This window comes from Mya arenaria, chromosome 3, assembly GCF_026914265.1.
Source record: "Mya arenaria isolate MELC-2E11 chromosome 3, ASM2691426v1".
In the NCBI taxonomy this organism is placed as follows: domain Eukaryota; kingdom Metazoa; phylum Mollusca; class Bivalvia; order Myida; family Myidae; genus Mya; species Mya arenaria.
In genome coordinates, this window is record NC_069124.1 from 74,291,137 (window position 1) to 74,307,000 (window position 15,864).

The 15,864-nt window shown below is 40.4% G+C and overlaps 1 protein-coding gene across 1 annotated transcript; it reads right to left on the minus strand.

Moving 5' to 3' along the window:
- Nucleotides 1–4,762: 4,762 nt before the first annotated feature.
- Nucleotides 4,763–15,540, minus strand: LOC128226586 (universal stress protein in QAH/OAS sulfhydrylase 3'region-like). Its single transcript, XM_052936538.1, has 4 exons — nt 15,331–15,540; nt 14,102–14,170; nt 6,213–6,325; nt 4,763–5,226 (listed from the first exon to the last, which is right to left on the minus strand). The coding sequence occupies exons 1-4, from the start codon at nt 15,410–15,412 to the stop codon at nt 5,011–5,013; spliced, it is 480 nt and encodes a 159-aa protein (XP_052792498.1). The 5' UTR covers nt 15,413–15,540; the 3' UTR covers nt 4,763–5,010.
- Between the last annotated feature and the right edge of the window lie 324 nt (nt 15,541–15,864).

Sequence of the window (15,864 nt, forward strand, 5' to 3'; positions counted from 1 at the left end):
AATTTCTATTTTTAGATCGATGCGTCATATTATAACTTTACCGCTCAAGCTCGAGATGCACGGCGGGACGAATTTTGTAAGCGAGCATTGGGCGTTGAATGTGAATGGGAAGGTTTCTTGAACATGATCGAAAACTCCTTGGGATTTATAATACCGAATAGTAATTCTCAGATTTTCTCTAAGAAAACAAAATCTAAAAAACTAATTCATCAGTACAGTACCAGTATGCATAAAACACAAGGTAATACGGTACAATCAGAAATGTAAGATCTTATAGATGGTTGCTTTGTGCAATCTAGTTTAAAGACTTATTTCACCCTTGGAATGAAATACCCATGGAGATCAGAACTGTCCATAAGTTACCATCATTCATATTGAAGACAAGTATTATGTCTTCCTTTTAATATTAATTAGATATAATTTACCAGTCAACACCTAATTTAGACAGGTTAACTTCACACCAGCAGTCCGTTTTGTAATGTCACTTGTGCTGTCATGTTATTGTCCTGTTTATGTTAATGGATGAGTGTTTGGAAGTAGTCAGTCTGGTATTCATATTTAACTTACACTTTCATTGGTTTATATTTTTATCACCACCTCCCTTTTCTAATTCCCTTCATTTAATAGTAATTTTTTTCCTGAGATTGAACTGTACGTAAGGTTCACATGGCTGGATAATTTCATTTTATAGTTCATAATAATTATGATCATAGAACTTTAATACAGTATATCTGTAAATCATATGTACTGTTTCGCAGTCTGGTGAGTTGTTTTGTATATTATCTTGAAATCATTTGTATTAATTAATAGCTGGATGAATACTAAGCCTGCCGTTTGTATAGTTTAATTGTATGGGGTGGCTCTTGTATAGAATTGTATGGTTTGTATTGTACGATTGAAATTTTTGTATTTACAGTATATGTCTGATGTCATTAATTTATATGTATAGGTAATTTTCCCACATACTAGAAAATAAATACCGTATACAGAGCCATGATCAGCATTCAATGGGTAAATCATATTCCCCTGCAACACTAATACACAACTACATTTGTATTTTCTATGTTTTGAAACAGATACTAGTCTCTCTTGGCGTCTGTCAGTGATTGCATGGAGTATGTTGAAAGGTTTATATTTAGTTTCAAATAAAGCAACTATGGAATTGTTATGTAGACAAACAAATGTCAACTTCATGTTGTCAATGTTTTGTTGTTTTACATTTATTGTAACTCTTGTGCAATAACACAACTGTTTGGGTGTATTTATTATATAAGTAGGACGACATTCCTTGTTATAATTATGTCCTTAAGGCAGAATGTTTTATTATCTATGACAATTGTTTATAAATGTATACCCTGAAACTTGTAAGCACACGTCAAAGAATGTTATTGGAAGTAGTTTACCCTAAACGCAATAAATGAAAACACAAAAAAAACCACATAAACAAGAGATGTTTGTCATTATCAGCCCCCCTTTGAGCGTCATGTTGTCAGGATTATTTAGACAATTGAATGAAATATGCATGGACTGAAATGGCAGCTGATTTGTCATTGACATTGGATGCCTTTGAGGCAGTTTTAAGATTATGACCATTTAAAGTGTGAGGATAGAAGGTACTGTTTTTGATCATGTTCAGATGATAACTGATATTTGCAGATAAAAATGTATCCTCTTAGCAGCAGGGAATAAGTAAATATGGCGTAAATTTTAATGATGAATATGAGTTATGACCTTAACCTTTGACCTCAAAATCCTTAGGGGTCATTAACAGGTCACCCCTAACCTAAATGTCAACTTTGAGGGCCATGGGTGCAGGTATTGTCGAGTTACCACACAGACACACTTTTTGCGTTCAAGGTCACTGTGACCTTGACCTTTAACCCCTTAAATCAAAAAGGGTCATCTACCGGTCAGGCCCAACCTCCAAGTCAAAATTGAGGGGGATGCAGGCATTGTTGAGTTATCACTTGGACAACCTTTTAGCATTCAAGGTCACTATGACCTTGACCTTTTACCCGATGACTCCTAAAATCCATAGGGGTCATCAACTGGTCATGCCCAGCTTTCTTTTCAAGTTTGATGATCACATGTCCAGGCATTGTTGAGATATCACTTGGAGAAGCTTTGTTAACCTTTTCATGTTAAAGGTCACTATGACCTTGAGCTTTGGCCCTAAGACCCCTAAAATCAATAGGGGTCATCTACTGGTCATGCCCAACCTGCATGTCAAGTTTGATGACCATAGGTCCAGGAATTGTCGAGTTTGTGTTCAAGGTCACTGTGATCTTCACCTTTGACCTGATGACCCCTAAAATCAAAAGGGGTCAACTACCGTTCAGGCCCAACCTCCTAGTCAAATTTGAGGGCTATGGGTACAGGCATTGTTGAGTTATCACTCCGACAACCTTTTAGCATTCAAGATCACAATGACCTTGACCTTTGATCTAATGACCCCTTAAATCAATAGGGGTCATCTACTGGTTAGGCCCAGCCTCCATGTTAAGTTTGCATTGTTGAGTTATCTATCGGACAAGCTTTGGCAACCTTTAACCATTAAAGGTCATTTTGACCTTGACCTTTGGCCCGATGACCCCTAATATCAATAGGGGTATCTACTGGTCAGGCCAAGCCTTCATGTCAAGTTTGATGACCATAGGTTTAGGAAATGTCAAATTTGTGTTTAAAGTCACTGTGACCTTGACCTTTGACCCCTAAAATCAATAGGGGTCAACTACTGGTCATGCCCAACCTCCAAGTTAAGTTTAAGGGCTGTGGGTGCAGGCATCACTCGGACAACCTTTTAGCATTAAAGGTCTCTCTGACCTTGACCTTTAACGGTATGACCCTTAAATCAATAGGGATCATCTACTTGTCAGGCCCAGCCTCTATGTCATGTTTGTTGACCATAGGTCTAGGCATTTTTGAGTTATCACTCGGACAAGCTTTGACAACCTTTTATCATTAAAGGTCACTTTGACCTGATGACCCCTTAAATCAATAGGGGTCATCTACTGTCAGGCCCAACCTTCATGTCAAGTTTGATGACTATAGGTCCAGAAATTGTCGAGTTATCACTCGGACAAGCTTTGGTCTACCGACCGACTGACATGTGCAAATCAATATACCCCCTCTTCTGTGAAGGGAGGGCATAATTATGTATAAAATGAAGCCATGTTTTTCATTGCTTAGTATCTGTTGACAATGTAACATACATATTGTCTTACTGTTTTGTGTGCAAGTGTACTGTGGATTTTCCCCATACAACTATGTATGTATTAACCATTCTATAAAACAACAATATATTAAACAACGAGTTTGAATGTACCAGTATATGTGTGGACGTGTATTTTTTCTCTCTCTCTGTATACAGCTATTTTTTACCAAATAAAGTGATAAACTATGAACCTATGTTTCATATTGTCAGCGTTATGTTAAATATTGCTAGGGTCTTTGCATGCTCTTTCTTTTCTGTAGCATGATCTATGTAATTTTAATTCATGTGCGTTTCAACCTCTTAATAATGTTTTTAAATATTTAGAAATGACAACTATTTGTTTTTGATATGCCATTGGTTCATTGTACTACTGCTGCTACCATTACTACTGCTACTGTGACTACTGCTGCTACTGTAACTACTCAATGCTACTACTACTAAGTCTTTTACCTGCCAAATCTGGTAATTTCCTAAAAATGTTTAATTCTCAGTTTTCTGCAAAAATGTGTGCTGATCTTGCCAAAAGTGCGAAATTTAATGTTATATACTTGCAGCTCAATAGTACATGTTGCATGGTTCAATATCTGAATAGTTTATATTCAGACAAAATATATAGACAAAATGTATAACAAAACACATAGAAAATACCTTACTGGAGTATGTGTTTATCACCACACGGGTTATGGGTACAGGCAGGATAGACTGACAAGGAATTGAGGAAGATTTTCTTTTTGCTACAAGATGTTGTTTTAATGTCTGACAATCTTTTTATTCAGCATATTTTAAGTAAGCCTTGATATGTTTAAATTTATAGATAGAACTTGATAGTAGTAATAACAAACCAACTGTTGTAAATTTATGTAAACAGGCAAAAAGTAGAAGAAACTTGTTTATTAATGACATTGTGCAGTGATTGACATGTCTTTTTGACACCCAGGCCTACGGTATGATTTTAAAACTGGTATATTATGGGCAAACACTAAGTCAGTTGGAATTAATTAATTTCTCCCTTAAAATAAACCAATGTTGCTTCGCTGCGTTCTGTTCCCTTAGGTTACTTATTCACGAAGAAATTACTTAATTTACTCTAACCTATACCTGAAATTCGGACTACCTTCTCACAATGTTTACATGCATGGATTTTTTGTTTACCATGTATGTATTAGTATGACAAGATGCTTTAACGCCTTAGTCAAAATTATTTTCTCTTTATGGACCTAAAACCGAAAAGCTCATGACCAAAAAGTTTTTGGACATTACTTGCATGTTAGCAGCAGTTTTCATGTAATACAGTGTGAACTTCATTCCCTTTTTTTTGCAGTATTATATCAAACAAATAAGTTAAAACCTTCATAAGCATGTATTTCAAAATCGATCATCTATCAAAATGGTTTCTGTTTATTCCCGGTCAAGGATATTTAGTGATTCTTTTACTGATTTTCTTTCCCTTTATACAACTAAAACATGTCGATATAACTGACAATCAGCTAGCATGCTATCATTTCAATTACTAGTAATATTTTGTAAACTTTTCATGGGGCATTGTAATATTGTTATTCATTTATTGAAACTACACCATATACATACAAAACAAAACAAAACAAATACAAATTAAAGCTGTTGAATGCAATTCCTATCAACCGAATGACATTAAAAGATGATATATTTTGTTACCCATTATTGAGATTCATAAAGATGTTACAAAAGCAAACATTTCTTTCTCATTACAAAACAAGTGAACTTTTCATGCCACTCTGTCAATTATTGATGATTTCCAGAGGTTTAATTTCCACGTGCTATTTCAGTTTATGGTGTTCGTCCTCGTGTTTGCAGACAACCACGGGCACGTGCGAGTGGTGAATGATGTAGTCGCTAATGCTTCCGATTAGGGTCCTCCTGATGCCGCCCACGCCGCGACTCCCCGTGATGATGAGGTTGGCGCCCTGCTTCTCTGCCTCCTTCACAATGGCTTGGCCCGGCTGTCCGTCCAGCCGCAACAGATGGTGTTTCACCTGAAACAGTTCCATTTAGAATTGTTCTTACTTATGTTGAGGAATAAGCCAAGGCTATGGGACTGGTCAAAGATCAGGGTCTGGTTTCGTTTAATGATCTTTGTCAGAAATCACAGGAAATTGAAATTAGTTTTATTTTCTGAACTTTGTGCTAATTTTTTATACTGGCCGCCCGAAGTTCACACAAAAATGTATCAAAATAAAGGAAAAGTGCCTCTTAGGTTACTAAGTTTATGACTGAGATTGAAATTTACTGCAACATGCCTTCAAGTCCTTCACATGATTTTTCTATGATGAAATATATATTTACAAAAGTCATATAGAACGACTAATAAAAACAAAGAAAAAAACTTCTACAATACTGGCCAAAATTTCTAGAAACTACTTAAGTCCCTTATAACAGGATTAAGCTAAGCTCACTATTTTTGTTACTATAATTTGTGTAATATATACTTCTTACAGAATGTATAGACCTTAAATAGGAACTTTATCCTAAGATAATTACAATTAACCATTTTTCATTCATTCATTCAAGTATGTATTTTGGCTTATTGAAATAAGCTACTTAAGCCTGTTAAGGTTTGAGAAATTGGGTCCTGTTAAACAAAATACCTAGAAGTATGCATGATATTACTAGTTTAAGACAATGTCAGCTGAATAGCTACAATTAATTATCTTGATTCTTTTTCAGTCATTCATCATTTCTGAATGTACATGGACATATTTTTGTCCATTAAGTTGATATTGATCAATAGTTCAACATGACATCAATTGTATCATTCATTTTACTGTTACAGTTTAAAATTAAAATGAACATAATTTCAATTTCATTACATCAGAGGTTAACAGTGGTGCAGAGGGTGATAGTGCGGGGTGAAAACCAACATATTGCCCTGGTGTGTTTACTATATGTTCTATAGAAGTGAGGTATATTATAAACAGGCCTGTTTAATTAACGTTCACAAGGTGTTGAGGAAGCGGCCTACATTGCGTGATTTGGCCATGATGTCGATGTTGTCAAAGACCTCCTTCATTTTTTGCTCCTCCTGCTTCAGCAGTTGATGGGCCATCATAGGCTCGCCTGTCAATATCGTACTGACTGAAATCAAAGAAAAGTCATGTCTCAGCACCTGGTGGGCAACCCTATTGGGCAACCATAGGGTCGCCTGTCAATATCGTACTGACTTAAATCAAAGAAAAGTCATGTTTCAGCACTTGGTGGGCAACCATAGGGGCGCCTGTCAATATCGTACTGACTGCAAACAGAGAAAAGTCATGTCTCAGCACCTGGTGGGCAACCATAGGGTCGCCTGTCAATATCGTACTGACTGAAATCAAAGAAAAGTCATGTCTCAGCACTTGGTGGGCAACCATAGGGTCACCTGTCAATATCGTACTGACTGAAATCAAAGAAAAGTCATGTCTCAGCACCTGGTGGGCAACCATAGGGTCGCCTGTCAATATCGTACTGACTTAAATCAAAGGAAAGTCATGTCTCAGCACCTGGTGGGCAACCATAGGGTCACCTGTCAATATCGTACTGACTTAAATCAAAGGAAAGTCATGTCTCAGCACTTGGTGGGCAACCATAGGGTCGCCTGTCATTATTGTGCTGACTGCAAACAAAGAAAAGTCATGTCACAGCACTTGGTGGGCAACCATAGGGTCACCTGTCAATATCGTACTGACTTAAATCAAAGGAAAGTCATGTTTCAGCACTTGGTGGGCAACCATAGGGTCGCCTGTCAATATCGTACTGACTGAAATCAAAGAAAAGTCATGTCTCAGCACTTGGTGGGCAACCATAGGGTTACCTGTCAATATCGTGCTGACTGAAATCAAAGAAAAGTCATGTTTCAGCACTTGGTGGGCAACCATAGGGTTACCTGTCAATATCGTGCTGACTGAAATCAAAGAAAAGTCATGTCTCAGCACTTGGTGGGCAACCATAGGGTCGCCTGTCAATATCGTACTGACTTAAATCAAAGGAAAGTCATGTTTCAGCACTTGGTGGGCAACCATAGGGTCACCTGTCAATATCGTACTGACTGAAATCAAAGAAAAGTCATGTCTCAGCACTTGGTGGGCAACCATAGGGTCGCCTGTCAATATCGGCAACCATAGGGTTACCTGTCAATATCGTACTGACTGAAATCAAAGAAAAGTCATGTTTCAGCACTTGGTGGGCAACCATAGGGTTACCTGTCAATATCGTACTGACTGAAATCAAAGAAAAGTCATGTCTCAGCACTTGGTGGGCAACCATAGGGTTACCTGTCAATATCGTGCTGACTGAAATCAAAGAAAAGTCATGTCTCAGCACTTGGTGGGCAACCATAGGGTTACCTGTCAATATCGTACTGACTTAAATCAAAGGAAAGTCATGTTTCAGCACTTGGTGGGCAACCATAGGGTTACCTGTCAATATCGTACTGACTGAAATCAAAGAAAAGTCATGTTTCAGCACTTGGTGGGCAACCATAGGGTTACCTGTCAATATCGTACTGACTTAAATCAAAGAAAAGTCATGTCTCAGCAAATCAAAGGAAAGTCATGTTTCAGCACTTGGTGGGCAACCATAGGGTCGCCTGTCAATATCGTAATGACTGAAATAAAAGGAAAGTCATGTCTCAGCACTTGGTGGGCAACCATAGGGTCGCCTGTCAATATCGTACTGACTGAAATCAAAGGAAAGTCATGTCTCAGCACTTGGTGGGCAACCATAGGGTCGCCTGTCAATATCGTACTGACTGAAATCAAAGAAAAGTCATGTTTCAGCACTTGGTGGGCAACCATAGGGTCGCCTGTCAATATCGTACTGACTGAAATCAAAGAAAAGTCATGTCTCAGCACTTGGTGGGCAACCATAGGGTCGCCTGTCAATATTGTGCTGACTTTAATCAAAGAAAAGTCATGTTTCAGCACTTGGTGGGCAACCATAGGGTCGCCTGTCAATATCGTACTGACTTAAATCAAAGGAAAGTCATGTTTCAGCACTTGGTGGGCAACCATAGGGTCGCCTGTCAATATCGTACTGACTGCAAACAAAGAAAAGTCATGTTTCAGCACTTGGTGGGCAACCATAGGGTCGCCTGTCAATATCGTACTGACTGCAAACAAAGAAAAGTCATGTCTCAGCACTTGGTGGGCAACCATAGGGTCGCCTGTCAATATCGTACTGACTGCAAACAAAGAAAAGTCATGTCTCAGCACCTGGTGGGCAACCCTATTGGGCAACCATAGGGTCGCCTGTCAATATCGTACTGACTTTAATCAAAGAAAAGTCATGTTTCAGCACTTGGTGGGCAACCATAGGGTCGCCTGTCAATATCGTACTGACTGAAATCAAAGAAAAGTCATGTTTCAGCACATGGTGGGCAACCATAGGGTCGCCTGTCAATATCGTGCTGACTGAAATCAAAGAAAAGTCATGTTTCAGCACTTGGTGGGCAACCATAGGGTCGCCTGTCAATATCGTACTGACTGAAATCAAAGAAAAGTCATGTCTCAGCACTTGGTGGGCAACCATAGGGTTACCTGTCAATATCGTACTGACTGAAATCAAAGAAAAGTCATGTCTCAGCACTTGGTGGGCAACCATAGGGTTACCTGTCAATATCGTACTGACTGAAATCAAAGAAAAGTCATGTCTCAGCACTTGGTGGGCAACCATAGGGTCGCCTGTCAATATCGTACTGACTGAAATCAAAGAAAAGTCATGTTTCAGCACTTGGTGGGCAACCATAGGGTCGCCTGTCAATATCGTACTGACTGAAATCAAAGAAAAGTCATGTCTCAGCACATGGTGGGCAACCATAGGGTCGCCTGTCAATATCGTGCTGACTGAAATCAAAGAAAAGTCATGTCTCAGCACATGGTGGGCAACCATAGGGTCGCCTGTCAATATCGTGCTGACTGAAATCAAAGAAAAGTCATGTTTCAGCACTTGGTGGGCAACCATAGGGTCGCCTGTCAATATCGTACTGACTGAAATCAAAGAAAAGTCATGTCTCAGCACATGGTGGGCAACCATAGGGTCGCCTGTCAATATCGTACTGACTGAAATCAAAGAAAAGTCATGTCTCAGCACTTGGTGGGCAACCATAGGGTCACCTGTCAATATCGTACTGACTGAAATCAAAGGAAAGTCATGTCTCAGCACTTGGTGGGCAACCATAGGGTCACCTGTCAATATCGTACTGACTGAAATCAAAGAAAAGTCATGTTTCAGCACTTGGTGGGCAACCATAGGGTCACCTGTCAATATCGTACTGACTGAAATCAAAGAAAAGTCATGTCTCAGCACTTGGTGGGCAACCATAGGGTTACCTGTCAATATCGTGCTGACTGAAATCAAAGAAAAGTCATGTTTCAGCACTTGGTGGGCAACCATAGGGTTACCTGTCAATATCGTACTGACTGAAATCAAAGAAAAGTCATGTTTCAGCACTTGGTGGGCAACCATAGGGTTACCTGTCAATATCGTACTGACTGAAATCAAAGAAAAGTCATGTTTCAGCACTTGGTGGGCAACCATAGGGTTACCTGTCAATATCGTACTGACTGAAATCAAAGAAAAGTCATGTCTCAGCACTTGGTGGGCAACCATAGGGTTACCTGTCAATATCGTACTGACTGAAATCAAAGAAAAGTCATGTCTCAGCACTTGGTGGGCAACCATAGGGTCACCTGTCAATATCGTACTGACTGAAATCAAAGAAAAGTCATGTTTCAGCACTTGGTGGGCAACCATAGGGTCACCTGTCAATATCGTACTGACTGAAATCAAAGAAAAGTCATGTTTCAGCACTTGGTGGGCAACCATAGGGTCACCTGTCAATATCGTACTGACTGAAATCAAAGAAAAGTCATGTCTCAGCACTTGGTGGGCAACCATAGGGTCGCCTGTCAATATCGTACTGACTGAAATCAAAGAAAAGTCATGTCTCAGCACTTGGTGGGCAACCATAGGGTCGCCTGTCAATATCGTACTGACTGAAATCAAAGAAAAGTCATGTCTCAGCACTTGGTGGGCAACCATAGGGTTACCTGTCAATATCGTACTGACTGAAATCAAAGAAAAGTCATGTCTCAGCACTTGGTGGGCAACCATAGGGTCGCCTGTCAATATCGTACTGACTGAAATCAAAGAAAAGTCATGTCTCAGCACTTGGTGGGCAACCATAGGGTCCCCTGTCAATATCGTACTGACTGAAATCAAAGAAAAGTCATGTCTCAGCACTTGGTGGGCAACCATAGGGTCGCCTGTCAATATCGTACTGACTGAAATCAAAGAAAAGACATGTCTCAGCACTTGGTGGGCAACCATAGGGTCGCCTGTCAATATCGTACTGACTGAAATCAAAGAAAAGTCATGTCTCAGCACTTGGTGGGCAACCATAGGGTCACCTGTCAATATCGTACTGACTGAAATCAAAGAAAAGTCATGTTTCAGCACTTGGTGGGCAACCATAGGGTCCCCTGTCAATATCGTACTGACTGAAATCAAAGAAAAGTCATGTCTCAGCACTTGGTGGGCAACCATAGGGTCCCCTGTCAATATCGTACTGACTGAAATCAAAGAAAAGTCATGTCTCAGCACTTGGTGGGCAACCATAGGGTCGCCTGTCAATATTGTACTGACTGAAATCAAAGAAAAGACATGTCTCAGCACTTGGTGGGCAACCATAGGGTCGCCTGTCAATATCGTACTGACTGAAATCAAAGAAAAGTCATGTCTCAGCACCTGGTGGGCAACTGACTGAAATCAAAGAAAAGACATGTCTCAGCACTTGGTGGGCAACCATAGGGTCACCTGTCAATATCGTACTGACTGAAATCAAAGGAAAGTCATGTCTCAGCACTTGGTGGGCAACCATAGGGTCACCTGTCAATATCGTACTGACTGAAATCAAAGGAAAGTCATGTCTCAGCACTTGGTGGGCAACCATAGGGTCACCTGTCAATATCGTACTGACTGAAATCAAAGAAAAGTCATGTCTCAGCACTTGGTGGGCAACCATAGGGTCGCCTGTCAATATCGTACTGACTGAAATCAAAGAAAAGTCATGTCTCAGCACTTGGTGGGCAACCATAGGGTCGCCTGTCAATATCGTACTGACTGAAATCAAAGAAAAGTCATGTCTCAGCACTTGGTGGGCAACCATAGGGTCACCTGTCAATATCGTACTGACTGAAATCAAAGAAAAGTCATGTCTCAGCACTTGGTGGGCAACCATAGGGTCGCCTGTCAATATCGTACTGACTGAAATCAAAGAAAAGTCATGTCTCAGCACATGGTGGGCAACCATAGGGTCACCTGTCAATATCGTACTGACTGAAATCAAAGAAAAGTCATGTTTCAGCACTTGGTGGGCAACCATAGGGTCGCCTGTCAATATCGTACTGACTGAAATCAAAGAAAAGTCATGTTTCAGCACTTGGTGGGCAACCATAGGGTCGCCTGTCAATATCGTACTGACTGAAATCAAAGAAAAGACATGTCTCAGCACTTGGTGGGCAACCATAGGGTCGCCTGTCAATATCGTACTGACTGAAATCAAAGAAAAGTCATGTCTCAGCACTTGGTGGGCAACCATAGGGTCACCTGTCAATATCGTACTGACTGAAATCAAAGAAAAGTCATGTCTCAGCACTTGGTGGGCAACCATAGGGTCGCCTGTCAATATCGTACTGACTGAAATCAAAGAAAAGTCATGTTTCAGCACTTGGTGGGCAACCATAGGGTTACCTGTCAATATTGTACTGACTGAAATCAAAGAAAAGTCATGTTTCAGCACTTGGTGGGCAACCATAGGGTCGCCTGTCAATATTGTACTGACTGAAATCAAAGAAAAGTCATGTCTCAGCACTTGGTGGGCAACCATAGGGTCGCCTGTCAATATCGTACTGACTGAAATCAAAGAAAAGTCATGTCTCAGCACTTGGTGGGCAACCATAGGGTCGCCTGTCATTATCGTACTGACTGAAATCAAAGAAAAGTCATGTCTCAGCACTTGGTGGGCAACCATAGGGTCACCTGTCATTATTGTACTGACTGAAATCAAAGAAAAGTCATGTCTCAGCACTTGGTGGGCAACCATAGGGTCGCCTGTCAATATCGTACTGACTGAAATCAAAGAAAAGTCATGTCTCAGCACTTGGTGGGCAACCATAGGGTCCCCTGTCAATATCGTACTGACTGAAATCAAAGAAAAGTCATGTTTCAGCACTTGGTGGGCAACCATAGGGTCCCCTGTCAATATCGTACTGACTGAAATCAAAGAAAAGTCATGTCTCAGCACTTGGTGGGCAACCATAGGGTCGCCTGTCAATATCGTACTGACTGAAATCAAAGAAAAGTCATGTTTCAGCACTTGGTGGGCAACCATAGGGTCCCCTGTCAATATCGTACTGACTGAAATCAAAGAAAAGTCATGTCTCAGCACTTGGTGGGCAACCATAGGGTCACCTGTCAATATCGTACTGACTGAAATCAAAGAAAAGTCATGTTTCAGCACTTGGTGGGCAACCATAGGGTCCCCTGTCAATATCGTACTGACTGAAATCAAAGAAAAGTCATGTCTCAGCACTTGGTGGGCAACCATAGGGTCGCCTGTCAATATCGTACTGACTGAAATCAAAGAAAAGTCATGTCTCAGCACTTGGTGGGCAACCATAGGGTCGCCTGTCAATATCGTACTGACTGAAATCAAAGAAAAGTCATGTTTCAGCACTTGGTGGGCAACCATAGGGTCACCTGTCATTATTGTGCTGACTGAAATCAAAGAAAAGTCATGTCTCAGCACTTGGTGGGCAACCATAGGGTTACCTGTCAATATCGTACTGACTGCAAACAGAGAAAAGTCATGTCTCAGCACCTGGTGGGCAACCATAGGGTCACCTGTCAATATCGTACTGACTGAAATCAAAGAAAAGTCATGTCTCAGCACTTGGTGGGCAACCATAGGGTCACCTGTCAATATCGTACTGACTGCAAACAGAGAAAAGTCATGTCTCAGCACTTGGTGGGCAACCATAGGGTCCCCTGTCAATATCGTACTGACTGAAATCAAAGAAAAGTCATGTTTCAGCACTTGGTGGGCAACCATAGGGTCCCCTGTCAATATCGTACTGACTGAAATCAAAGAAAAGTCATGTCTCAGCACTTGGTGGGCAACCATAGGGTCCCCTGTCAATATCGTACTGACTGAAATCAAAGGAAAGTCATGTTTCAGCACTTGGTGGGCAACTGACTGAAATCAAAGGAAAGTCATGTCTCAGCACTTGGTGGGCAACCATAGGGTCGCCTGTCAATATCGTACTGACTGAAATCAAAGAAAAGTCATGTCTCAGCACTTGGTGGGCAACCATAGGGTTCCCTGTCAATATCGTACTGACTGAAATCAAAGAAAAGTCATGTTTCAGCACTTGGTGGGCAACCATAGGGTCGCCTGTCAATATCGTACTGACTGCAAACAGAGAAAAGTCATGTCTCAGCACCTGGTGGGCAACCATACGGTCGCCTGTCATTATTGTGCTGACTGCAAACAAAGACAGGTCAGTCATGTTATTGCATGTTGTAGCAGTGCAATCATAGGTTCGCCAGTCAGCATTGTGCTCACTGCTTAGAACTACAAGTCATGTTTCAACATGTGATGAACTATTATGTGAGGATTGCCTTTTTTCATCTTTACAAACTTCAAAAGATGTGTTGTTTGTTCTGGAAACGAAAATTTAAATAGGAGTTTTAAAAAGACTCACTGCAACAAAACATCTTGTACCCCCCCCCCCCACAAAAAAAAAATGAGATAAAAAAAAAGAAAATTCACAAGTCAACACATCAAGTTACAGCTCAGTTGAGCTTTGTACTCACTGTGGACTGGCTCTGCACAGTACGCCAGCAGCACACGGTCGGTTGGGCAGTACAGGTGGTCCGCGAACCCTTAAATAGAGGTGCACAGGGCGAGATGGATATGGGTCTCATTGTAGTTATTAATGTAATGGTCCGCTGTACTGGCGGCGGATGTGCATTCATAATAATGTAACGGTCCGCTGTAGGCGGCGGATGTGCGTTCATAGTATAACATTCCGTTATAGACGGAAGTACGTTCATAGTACATATATATATATATGTTAACTTGGTTGGTAATATGCAAATTAGCAAAGCCTGGGTTCTGTGTGGATTGAAAAGTGTATATAAAGACCAGTGGACCCCTTCAGGGTCGAGCATGCTTTTCTCTGAAGGGATCTGTTGGTGTTTGATCTGTTGGTGTTTGTTGACGTTGCACGTTACAATTAGTGGCAGCGGGCTGATGTTGACAACGGCCGAATCGGAGTTGCCTTATCCACAAGTTTCCCAGACCAAGACTTGGGATGATTCTTCTCGGAGGGGAAAGTAATGTAACGGTCCGCTGTAGGCGACGGATGTGCTTTCATAATAATGTAACGGTCCGCTGTAGGCGGCGGATGTGCGTTCATAGTATAAGATCACATTCCGTTATAGACGGAAGTACATTCATAGTATTACTTTCATAGTATGAATGTTAACTTGGTTGGTAGTATGCAAATTAGCAAAGCCTGGGTTCTGTGTGGATTGAGAATTTAGTGTATTATAAAGACCAGTGGACCCCTTCAGGGTCGAGCATGCTTTTCTCTGAAGGGATCTGTTGGTGTTTGTTGACGTCGCACGTTACATTAAAATGGCAGCATCCTGTATCAAGTTCTGACTCGACTTATTTTTTTTCCTCTCTGTGACGAATCAGACAATGTTAAATTGTATGCACTTCAAACGTATCTGTCTGATTACCATGCAGTAAGAAGGTTTCCCTTGTAGAATACAATTAAATATCACATTTGTACATGAACATGCTGTAAACAATTGCAAACATTGTCCATTGCAAACAATTCAATTCAAAAATGACATACAGTACAGTATAACATAATCGTTATCAATACTTGTTTACAAAACACCGATTATTCAAAGTCTACAGTACAGTACTGTATATATACTTTAACTGTTCTAGACCGATCAATAACATGAAATTAGTTTGAACACTTGGCGTCGACCAAGCTCTAACCTAAAAGTCTGTAAAGAAGACTCACATTCAAATGCATGTTTGGAGTGTTTGCTTCCGTCCATTGCTACCAGGATCGTGCGTCCGTGGGTCCCTTCCGCCTCTGCCATGATGATTTGTACAGTACGTGCACAAATATCCGTTAGGTTAACTTAACCACAAGCTGTGGGGTTACAAATCGTACCAACTCAATAGAGTACGATATTATGCAATATGCATGCATGACATACGCACTGTGCAGCAGTGTCTATATTTAGATACACTTGAAATATATAGTTTGTGACGATATTATTCTTCCGTTTTAAAGCAATCTATGGCTGCAAATGTACAATTTATGAAGTCCATTTACTTTAAAATAACTCCTTTACAGTACACCATAAAAAATGATTAAATGTATTGAAATGCATTTTATATTTATTGAATTTGAAGTATCTAGACGTATTTGTTTTCATTAAAAAGTATGCGTAACCGCTTGATAATTTACCATAGTGTACTGTAATGCATTCTAAAATTCCGTATTGTTAATTAATGAAGAAATAGCTTTTAAAAAAAGTTGCCATAT

Bases quoted from the DNA above. Each gene is read 5' to 3' on its own strand.
- LOC128226586 (XM_052936538.1), bottom strand. From the start codon at position 15,412: ATGGCAGAGGCGGAAGGGACCCACGGACGCACGATCCTGGTAGCAATG. The intron at 6,326-14,101 runs GTGAGTACAAAG...CTTTGATTTCAG, and splicing joins CTGTGCAGAGCCAGTCCACA to TCAGTACGATATTGACAGGC. The intron at 5,227-6,212 runs GTAGGCCGCTTC...GAACTGTTTCAG, and splicing joins TCATGGCCAAATCACGCAAT to GTGAAACACCATCTGTTGCG.